The sequence below is a fragment of the Colletotrichum chrysophilum genome (assembly GCF_026319265.1).
Source record: "Colletotrichum chrysophilum strain AFK26 chromosome Unknown scaffold_75, whole genome shotgun sequence".
Taxonomy (NCBI): domain Eukaryota; kingdom Fungi; phylum Ascomycota; class Sordariomycetes; order Glomerellales; family Glomerellaceae; genus Colletotrichum; species Colletotrichum chrysophilum.
Genome location: NW_026517362.1, coordinates 214,651 through 226,186, shown reverse-complemented (window position 1 = coordinate 226,186; position 11,536 = coordinate 214,651). Strand labels below are relative to the sequence as shown.

General features: G+C 52.0%; 1 protein-coding gene across 1 annotated transcript; it reads left to right on the top strand.

Annotated features, from left to right (window-relative positions):
• Positions 1 to 8,820: 8,820 nt before the first annotated feature.
• COL26b_008545 (uncharacterized protein) lies at positions 8,821 to 10,466 on the top strand (the record flags this gene model as incomplete). Its single annotated transcript, XM_053181302.1, has 6 exons — positions 8,821 to 9,006; positions 9,122 to 9,482; positions 9,531 to 9,648; positions 9,704 to 9,774; positions 9,835 to 9,859; positions 9,932 to 10,466. The coding sequence occupies 6 exons, from the start codon at positions 8,821 to 8,823 to the stop codon at positions 10,464 to 10,466; spliced, it is 1,296 nt and encodes a 431-aa protein (XP_053034806.1).
• Positions 10,467 to 11,536: the final 1,070 nt, after the last annotated feature.

Sequence of the window (11,536 nt, the reverse complement as noted above, 5' to 3'; positions counted from 1 at the left end):
ACTAGGGACGGACAGAACACACAGCAGCTCACGGGCAGGATTTGGAGGACGTTAGGAAGAGGAGTGTACTTTAGAGTATATAGCTTGAGCCTGCGGCCCTTCACGCCATATACCCTTCGGGAGGTCGGCCGCAAGGGCGGTGGCGCCCTTGCCGCCTCGGCGTTAAATACAACAACAACAACAACAACCGGGTTCTTAGGCTATGGAGAATAGCACTTTTTTCATTCGGCATATCCCAATTTGAGATTCAGCATGCCATTTGAGATATCTGTACTTGTCAAGCTAGGGCCTGCGCTGAATGTGTCAGCTCCAACAAAGGCCGCTTGCATATGTTCCCAACTGTTGTCACCGACCTCTCAAAAGCTTGATTGGTTGGGCATAGAATTCCGCTAGATCCTGAATTGGATAAGTCGGAAGTTCAGCGCTGCCATGAGCGTCTATTTTCAGCGACTCGGTTGCGGGCGTGACGTAGTTGTGCAGCTGACTGCATGAGACATTGGGACATCGGCCTGACTGAAGGCTTCCTTTAAAACCAGGAGTCTGTCGACGTTGGAAAGCCCCGATCAGGCTTCAGCCCCACGTTCGACCAAATTCTGGCCTGTTTGAATGGTCACAATTGGAACGCATCTACGATGGGATTCTCATACGAAGTATGCAGCCGTATTCCCGAGCTTCTCGAACCTTACGGAGACGTCGCAGGGCTAGGGGTAAGTCAAATCATAGACTCAGCACTAAATATGGGCATTGCTAACACATTCAAATGCTTTACAGGTTGTCCTTTCGTTCGTTATCAGCGCATGGCTGACGGTTTTGATCCTTGTCGCATACTATGTCTTTGCGTTCAATCCGCATACAAATCCTTTCTCAAGCCCAGATTCGAATGGGCCTTATGATCCAAACCCGCTCGATGTGTTTCTAGTAAAGTACACCAGATACGTACGGATTCGCAAGAGTTTTAGGGGGAGTTTGGCAGAGGAAGCTTTTCACAAGGTCAGTCAATGCGGGCGCCATAAACAGATGCTTGCCTTGTTTACATATCGAAGTGCATTCTCTCCCTTGCCGACGCGCAGCTTATCACTGGAATATCAATTCTTGTGAGCGGATATATGTCTCTGAAGCATGGCCAGGGACTGAGTGCGTACCATTGGAAAATGGTTATATCTCTGGCTTGGTTTTCGAGCGTGACTCACCTTTCAGCACTGTCTTTCTTGAGAAGCTATCTCGCAAAACACCCAAGAAGACGTTTCTGGCGACTCATCATGATGCTGATACTTTTGGTTCTTCTTCTAGTCGGTTTGATACCGACAGGTCACTTTAACTTCCTTGGCAGCCAACTTATCAACCACCAGTCATCTCCCGAGTACGGCCAATTAGATCCCGGAGCCAACCAAATCGAGTACTCCAAGTACATCGACCTAGGCCATTCAATATATCCTCGAGGTTGTGAAGACCTTGACAAGAGTCACTACTATGCCGACCGACTTGTTTGCACGGCTGACGACTATCATTGCTATGACGGCCGACTTATTTGCACGGCTGACGATCCCTACTCTTTCTACCGATCCGTAGGTTCGGCTTAAAACTTGACGCATTTGGACGCCAAATTATTGAAGAATGGCACGATTGGTCCGGCGAATTGTACGATAACAGGTAAACAGATTTTTCAGTCCAGTATCGCTTCCGGTACCTTCAACTTCTATCGGGAGAAATATCTTCGAATCAGGGAAAATATCGAATCTACGGGTACGAAACGCTCAACAGAGGTTGCGGTTCTTTATGAATCCCCTGCCATTTGTTTTTTCAAGGTGGGCATGAGGACTTCAAACGATGCCTGTGTGTCAATGACATCATCTATCCTTCTTTTGGTATATAGCTACCTGATAAGAGCCTCTAAGACATTTGAGAGTTCTAGTAAGCTCATATCTCAACGGATTCAGAGCGTGCTCGATCGGAGATACGACAGATGGATGCAAAGATGGGCGCGTTGGCTCAGCCGTACATCGGTGTCAACCATTGCAGGAATGTGTTTACTTCCTGTACAGACATCTGCTTACTGCACTTTTCGAGTGTTTCTACACCTTTACACATCAATGTTCGCTGAGGTATGTTTGATGAAATTTGCGCCCTCAAACATAGGTAGGCACATAGGACCAGCTAACATTCGATATTCTAGGTTTTCACTGTTCTACTATCCGCGATTTGGGGCACACTGAGCATCAACGAAATGAAAGATCTCGGTGGTTCTGATCTGTACGAGGAAAACGACTGGACCTTTGGGCAAATAATAGCAATTGCTCTATTGTCATCCTCGTTGCTCCCAATATTCGAGCTGCTTTACATATTCAGTTTCGAGGCCAAGCATCTACGTACTGCTTTCAATGCTTCCTCTAGTGTCTTCGCACTGACTTCTTAATCCAGGACACGATGATACAGATATTGCTTCGCGGGGTAGTTCCTTACATGCTTCTTACGAAGTTGCTTCAACTGATACTAAATCACATGACAACACACCAGCAGTGATTGAAGATTCAAGAGACTGCATCCTCCAGATTCAAACACGCAATAATGGAAATCCACCTCATTCAGACGATTACAATTCCCAAAAAGGCCTGCAACTCCGGCCTTTGTATTTACACTGTCAAAATCAAAGTCTGAATTACTCGAATACAAGTAAATGGCAACATCACAATATCTCGGGAAGTGGCTCATGAGATGTTTCCGCACAACAGATCAAGCTATTTCGTCAACTTCGAACATTGAAACAACATCAATTAACGTCTGCCACCTCAAGAATGACAGTGAACAGCTGAATTGTATTATGAAAATCAGAATTGAGCGTCGGCTCCATGAAAGCACCTCTGCCTATGAGCAGGCATGGACTAAATCGATGATCTTCATCATGAGCGGCCCATTTATTCTTGCCGTCCTCCGACTTCTTCCCGTTTCCCGCTTCATATTCCTCGATCCTGATGAAGCGTACCGGCCAACGGATCATTTGGTGTCTTGTGCGAAGATGTTGGCTTTATTACCGTGCTTCATACAGCAATACATGTACTATCGGCTTCAAATACAACGATTGGGAGGGATGACGAGACAGTCCATCTTGATAACATTGGTGGTTATCTTAACCACAGGCGAATCAATGGTGGTTTTTGTTTTCGTCGACATGTTGTTCGTCATTAGCCTGTCCTGCGTTGCACTTGGCTTCATACTCCAGGGACTTTTCGTCTCCGCGGAATTCCTTTGGCTTTTGATGCAAGGATTCAAAGAAAAGAAACAAGAAACCAGCGAGATACAACTAAGAACAGCAGAGGATATATCGCAATGTCGATAGCATGCTACCAGATTAAATCACTTTGCATCTTCACATCCTGATCGAGTCTTTGCCACTCGGGAAAAACAAGGCTCTTTTGAAAAAGCTGGATGGCAGAGTCTCGAAATTTTATTAAATTTATCCTACGGAACGCCATTCAAGCTTGACCAGAAACCTTCCAGCATGCTTAGAATCCCCCATCGCTATTGATCCATGATGACTGTTACTTGTTACCACCTTATGTGGCTTTTGAGGGAACGTAACCGACTGCCATCTCAACCTTCTCATCCTGCTCTGGGCAATGCGAGATGTTGTTCGTGCATAGACTTCTCGCGATTCTATGCTCTGTATATACTGATACTAAATTTCCCATGAACAGCTTCTTCTGATTCACGGATTAAAATATGAACAGATCGGTCTCGTGAGCCATTGCAGTCACCACCCGTTTCCACGATGTTGTCAGATTTCAGCCTCCATCAAGTCATCGCTCAGATAAACCCCGCAAAGCGGGCTCCCCCGTTCCGTCACACCACCCACCCATCACATATACCACCCCCCGGCCACTGATTTTCCATGATAACGCGGCTGGGCTATTACTCCGCTCGGCCTTCGGCGTCCCCATTGGCGGAAGAGTGTTTGCCGCCAGGTTGGCTCCCCCAAGAAGCTGGATGACTTGCGCGGGCCCCATCCAATTTGCACATCATTGAACCTACTTTGATGCCCATATCGACCCGCGTGACGACGTCAATGCAAACCGCAAGCTGACTGGAGGCCTTAGCAATCCTGATTAATCGGGATTCTGCATCGGCACATGAAGTGGCAATGCATCTTTGCTTCTTTTGACAGCGCACACGCACACACGCACACCCTCCTCTCAATCTTGCGTCCCGATATGAATGTTGGTTTTAACTGCCGGGCGCCACGCTCTTCAGCTTTAGTTCTGTGCGACGTGAAGAGAGAAGGCCTTCGTGGCCAGAACAATAATTATGGCTCAGGGGGCATGAGAGGTGGAGTTAAGGTAGCAAAATAGTTCTAGAAGAAACCCGCCAAACAGCGCCACCTCCATGTGACAAACCTTCAACGTTCCTCGGAGACGAGAAACGGGCCTTGGCAAAAGTCCCCCCCAGTCAGCTCGAAAAAAACAGACCGCTGTCTTCAATGAAGCCACAGTGGCTGGATGGCGCCGCCGCTCCTTTCCTTGATCGGAGAAGAACCCCGTTAGCTTCCCCGGGAAAGGGGGCCAAGAACGCACACTAGAAGGCATAAGCTCATTCCCCAAGTTCGGGTGCGCTGCTAGAACCCGTTGGAGCCAAGGCAGGCCGGGTCACATTTTTCATCACTTGTCAGCTTGCACTAAAAACACCTCACGCACCCAGGAGGCTCGGCCGACGACAGGCACACACACACGCGAGCGCAGTTACGCCTTGTGTGTCCATGTCCGGAGACCTCGCGTCTTTCGGGCAGGCATCTCCGGCGCGGAGCGCAAAAAACGGCAGCAAAAAGGAACGACGCGGTTGGGGCGTTGCGTCACAAGGTGACGAGCCATTCTCGCCTATCGTTTGGGGGTGATTGAACGGTCGCAGTCCGCCCGTACGACCTCGGTAGCTCGGTGCCGGAGGCAACGAGAGGGCGCAAAAAATCCAGTGAAAAAGGGCTGTATTATATGGTCAATTATAGGTGTAATTTGCGTCGTAGACAGTCCTCCTCTTTCGCGTGGCGTCAGAGCGGCAGAGCGGCGGCCAGTGTTACTGGGCTGGTTCTGGTTGGGCTGGCTGGGACGTCCCGCAGTGCCCATCAATCTCCGTACCGGAATCCATACTCCTGGAATCTCGCAAAACCGAAACATCGTGGACCGGTTTTTCCATTCGCAGCCCAAAAGGGATCCCCACCGGCTATTCCGCTTAAGGGCTGGGCGGGTTTCTCCCACACGTGGTGGTGCACCGGTGCCGGGCCCTGTTGGAACCTGGGAGGGCTCCTCCTCGCAGTCCTCGATCTCCTGACGACCGAAAAAGTTCGATCGTATGTGTTTTGCTTTTCTGGGTATGGATATGGATCGTGAAGAGGTCGGGTTGCTTCCGTGGCTTCCACGCGACGTTTGCTGTTGAGAGTTCGACCCATCAATGTTGCAACCTCTGCTCGCTTTCTCTTAGGGAGGAGCCTCCTGTTTTTCTTGCGACGACGTGACCCCTAATACGACTCATACGCGGAGCCGCCAAGATCACCTGGGAATGGCCGAGCCCTCCCGCATCTGCGTTGAGGCCCGCTTTCGACGGCAGGCGGCGATATTGAAGTTATATGAAAATTGTTACGGCGTGCGGACTCGTTCGGGGCCCCGATCGGGGTGCCAGGACCATTGCCGGATCCTCTCCCCTCCAACTCCAATCATCGTGAAAAACACAACCAATCGCCAAGGAAGGCGGGCGTAGAAACCAAGGCGAAAAAGGAATAAGCAGCTGCCAGAAGGAAGAAAACGTACGAAAAACTCCCGAACGTTTCCTCCAGCCCCAGCATCCTGAGACTGCGGTCCACCGCAGACACATGTCACCTGGAATAATTGTCCGACCCCCCGCCTTGCTTGTGACAGACGGCGCTCATTGAATCATTGTTGGAACATTCGGCCGAATCATGGGCCGCTACCACGTCCACGCACCACACGCACGCACGCACGCACATGAGCGGGAAGCCAACAAGAGACATCCAAGGACAAAGGCCCCCAAGGAACAACTCTCGGTCTTGGCCCTCTTTAGAGTCGCTGCGACACACGTCAACCAACGGTCGGCCGACTTTGGATATAATCTTGCTGATCGAACGAGAAAAGAACAGTTCGGCGAGGGCGCGGTTTCTGATTGGTCCCATCGACTCATTGGCGCGGTTTTGTCGGAACTCCCGTCCCCTGGTTCCCTGTCCGTATTTATCTTGCTTAATGGTCACATCAAAAGTGTCAAAAAAGAAAGCGTGGGATCATGGGACGGCACGCACGCCGGACAACTGACAGCCGCCGGACGGCGTGGCGTCGTAAGGCCAGCAGCGGCTGCGCGAGAAAGAAGCGACGATTGACGAACGAGACGGCGTCGGATAACGCATGCGACGGATGGGATGGGGATGGGATGGTATGCCACTATGGTATGGTTGTTGCGCCTTGCGCGACCGTGACGGTTGCAACATTGCGACGCTGGTACCCGCCAGCAGCATCCTTACTACTACCACCGAGCTTATCCGCAGGACTGTAGGCTGATGAACCAAAGCCGAGGCGGGTTTTCTGGAACAAGAACGCGTTCGCGGGTTCCGTCCACGGTCCTTTGAGGCTGCATTTTCGCACTACTCTTTCCACGTGGCCGCACGGATTGAGGTTAGACCCGGGATGTGGGAAAATTGTACCACGTATAGGATGAATAAGTCAGCCCCCCTATGCCGGGGTTATTCACGCGAGAACGAGTGAGAGAGAGGAGATACTAGTATCCAATGTAAGCAGAAAAAAAAATAGTGAAAAAAAAGAGGTCAAAGTGCAACCCCAAGATAGAGCCAGACGCCACAATTCGAATGAGCAGCCCCTCTCTGGCCTCTCCCCCCATGCACCCGAAATCGCGAGATGGATGATGAAAACCCCCATGTCCATCTTGAGCGAATCTCGCTCTCTCTCTCTTCGCCCCTCTCCCGTCTGCGGCCATGTATACGATTATCGATGCACGTAAGTGCAGTTGGGAACACCAACCAGACGATGCCACTGGCTCGGAAATGGAGCAGAAGGGGGCCTGCTGGTTGGGGATCGAGGTGCGTCTCGCGGATGCAAGCCGCACCGCACGCTGCAAGGTTGGTCACGCACCCAGCCCAGACCTGACGAGGGCGCCAGAGCCCAATCCCGTTAAGGCCGTCCAGAAGCCGTACGGGTCGGTGGGCACGAGAGAAACGATCTGCCGGGATACGGAGGTGGTGGTGGACACCAGTGCTCCCCCCGGGACATGGGTTGCATGTCTCATCTATATCGCCCAACTTGAGTCGACAGATCCAGTTCTTTCGGCCGGGGGCATCGATGCCATCGCGAAGAGGGCGGGCGGACCAAGACACCAGAAATGGTGACGCCAAGGCCATCCGCTTGAAACCACAAGTCAAACAAATTCGTATACTAGGTAGGTATGTACCATACATACGGAGTCCCGTTAGTGTGGTTCAACCCTAACTGTGAGCAGAAACTCAGAACGCTGGCCGCTGCACGGGTTCAGTGATCACCGGCCGGCCTTGGTGTTGTGGATGTGGGCAGAAACGCTCTCTCGACGCTGGAGACTGCACAGCCCGTTTGCTTCCCCAGATAGCATCCTCTTGACTCGACCGGCTGAGAGTTGCTAGTCATGAATGAAGACACAATAGATAGGACAATCTTTCGCTCCTTGTAACAGCCCGGTTTCACGGAGTAGCACCACCGCAGCTTCTCGGCCAGAGGAACACCTCGTGTAGCACAAGTGAACAGCAACTCTCGCTCTTCCGGGGGGAGGTGGGTGGCTATGTGTCCACCAACAACACCGCCATCGTCAGCCATCCAGCAGCTGGGTGACTGCGTACGCAGCAGACAGGGCTATCATCAGTGGATTCAGTACTTCCGCCGCCGCAGTGCGACACACACACCTGCCCGTCTGGTGCCCTGCCCTCCGAGAAGGACAAGAGATGGGTGTGTGGTTCAGCCCATCGCCGTTGACTGCATAAGCGTGCTTGGCACCAGCCGACTGCGCAAGGTACCGTTCGCACGCATTTAATATCGACATATACTTTGCCGGGAAACACCTCACTCATATGGCCAATCACCCGACGGTGCTGGCGTGTGTTGGTGGAGAAGGCTGCACACTAATGTCTGCAACCCCGGCACATTCATATATTTCCAGGAGTCGTCGCCTTCGCGGGGTCCGCCAAGTCTAGAATCTCACGTTGGAAGCAGTCGGGTTTTTGCTTGCTTGCTCTCTCTGCTCTGCTCTGCTCTGCTCTGCTGCCTTGCCTTGCTTGCCTGCTTTCTGTACCAGCATTCCATGTCCTGCGTGTTGGGCCCGGTGCTTGTATATCGAGCGAGCCAGACTAGACTCAACTGGGTTTCCCTTCCCTTCTTCGCATATTGCCGCTGTGCCGCACTCCCACTTTCTCCTCATCTCTCTTCCTGCAAGCGCTGTTCAATCTAGTCACTCATTTACATTTACCTTTTTTGCCTTCTGGCCTTCCTTGTTTCCCACCCTGCGCCTGGTCGCTTTTGCATTCTTTTGGTTCGTCTTTTGTTTCGCTGCTCTCATTCTCTTTACTGCCGGCCACCTCCTACTCTCATTTGAACCTCTCTCGACCCCGTCCGTGCCGTGTGCGTTGCGCTGCGTGTGTTCCACCCGTTTCCGTCTTTCGTCGCCGCCGCCAAACAAGCAAAAGTAAAAAAAAAAAAAAAGTTAGCCGCCCGATATTACTCGACGACATCCCCGACGACAGACAGCAGCACAACCCATACGTTTACCGGCCGGCGCCCGGCCCAGAATGTCACAATGAGCTCCGACGATGACTCCTCCACCGTCGACATTCACCCCTTTGTCAACCCGTTTGTCGAATTGAATGCTGGACTGTGGTCGCTTTTCGCTGGCGCGACTGTGTTTTTGGCATTGAGACTTTGGTGCAAGGTTACGAGGCGACACGGGTTGTGGTACGATGATTACATTCTTGTGGTAACCTGGGTAAGTTTGGTCCATCGAGCCGTCTTTTCCGCCCACCGAAGAAAAAGAATACGGTGCAGCGGATGAGAACGATTCGACATGACATTTCATTTTCATTAAACTAACCCCCGAATAGACGCTACTACTGGCAAACAACACTTTGATTATATACGAATTTGCAACCGGCTACGTTCTCAAGGATTCGTCGCAGCAATGGGACGACCGCATGCACATCTTGATCAACGTCTCATCATGTGGCACTTTGATCGGTCAGGCATGGTCTAAGACGGCTTTTGGAGTCACGTTGCTGCGCATGAGCAACCGTTGGCAGAAGGGTATCCTGTGGTTCTGCATCATCACCATGAACATTTACATGGTCGTCAAGGTCGTCTTCCAGTGGGCCAAGGTCTGCGGCAGCAAGAGCTACGACGTTGACTGGCGCCTCGACATTTGCCTTGAGAAGCACTTCCGCAACGACTTCAAGGAGGGCGGAAATGGTGAGTGAGACGGAAACTGCGATAAAGGACATGGCTAACGAGTCTCAGTTTACAACATTATTATGGACTTTATCTTCGCCAGTTTCCCGTGGCTGATTACCCGGTCGCTGGAAATGAGGCGCGCCGAAAAGGTCGGCCTTTGCATTACGATGAGCTTGGGAATGATGTGAGTATCAACTTAGGTCCATCTGCACTTGCCATGGAAACTAACGCTTTTACAGCGTCGCCATTGTTGCGGCCATCAGAGTGAGCTGGAAGGACGAGGGTAACGACCGTGACGCGTGGTACATCTGTGAGTCGCCCCATCCATCGTGCCGGCTACCCGATCTCTTGACTAACAGAACCCCTACAGACCGAAATGGCATGTCCCAAGTCTGGTAAGTGATTTTTGGCGAGATGAATTGTGCTCAACACAGCCTGCACAAACCAGTATACTAATCCCCACAAAGGTACTCATCCGAAATCACCGGCACCATCATCGTCCAGTGCATCCCGATCCTCCGCCCCATCCTTCGTGAGATCCACACCTCCCTCACCTCCAAGAAGCTCGAGTCCACCGCCGACGGCCGCAGCACGACCTTCGGCAGCAAGATGAGCAGCGGCAAGCGCATCTCCGCCACCATCCACGGCAACGGGCCCCCGTCCGCCGGCCTCGACAAGCAGGGCAACGAACGCATCGCCCTCCGCGAGATCCCCGAAGAGCCTGCCGAGTCATGGAACTGGAAAGACCCCGCCAGCCGCGGCTCCTCGTCGCCGTCAGACACCGACTACAAGCCGAGACCACCGACCGCGCCGTTACCCGACATGTGGCCGTTATCAGGCAGCGAAGGACCCGACCTGAGCAAGGGCTCGCACTCGGGCAAGAGTTTGGACTTTGACGACGACAACAACGGCCCGCGATCTGCCGTCTCCCACCTCGATGTCGACATCGAAGCAGCGCCCGTACAAGGGCTTTCGCCACCCCCGCCTCGCAGGTTTCCTTAGCGATGATTAGGAAATTGGTCAACAGAATTGAGAAGAATAGGCGGAAACCGAGGAGGACCCAACCACTTCGCCCATCCAATACGTCGGACATGAACTCGACAGAACTCTTTGCAGCAGAGAGGATGAAATGCTTCGAATTAAGAGATAGAAACGTGTGCAACGAAAGAAACCTCTACCGTCATTACCTACTACATCCACCACCTTCACCCGCTACGCTACCTACGCACCCCCTTCCTCCGACCGACAAAAGGGATCACGAAAAAGTCAGGTTTCTAGGCTGTACCTTGGTACAGGCACCACTCCACAAGGAACCATCGACTCGGCTTATCCTAGCCTTACCTCACTTCCCTCCCTTTTGTTGCTCACACACATATCTCGCCCGGACGGTTCGCCGAGACGACCACGGTCGCGATCGACGACGTAACCCGTTTGGGGGGAATACACACGAAGCTCATCCGGATATGAGAAGAACGGAGTTCATGGATGGGACGGAGCTTGGGATTCTCGGTAACGGGAAGGGTGTGGAGGTGTGTGCGTGTGTTCACATCATCACATTTGGCGAAACAAAAGCCCTGTATATTATCACGCGTTGTTGTTTGGCAGCGAAACTTGAGTGTATTTACTTTTGCGATTGGGCATCAAAATATCCTTCCAATCAGTACATAGTTAATTTTCCAGTCCATTCGTTACTGGAATACCTTTTGGGATTCACGGGATCATCGATCACCTGCACACACTTGTCTTTGCGACTGCGACCTGCTTATCTCGTATCCTTGTTCTCCCATTTGAGGTCACCCACATGAGGCTGAGCACAGGTTGAAACGAAGCCACCCCGCGAGGGATGATAATCTGTCGCCAACTGGTGTGACGCAAACTGTCAAATAAGTGACATCCACCCCTGTCCCAGTGGTTCAGGGTTGAGACCTGCACATCTGCGACAGGAGTTGGCCATGACATAAGAAACCCTCCGAGTCAGTTGGGGTGACGACCAGAAAGCCAAACAGAGTCTCTCCCTCTTCCCCCCTATTTCGTTCTCGGGTGATTTCTGTCGCAGGAGCTTGTGCGACCCG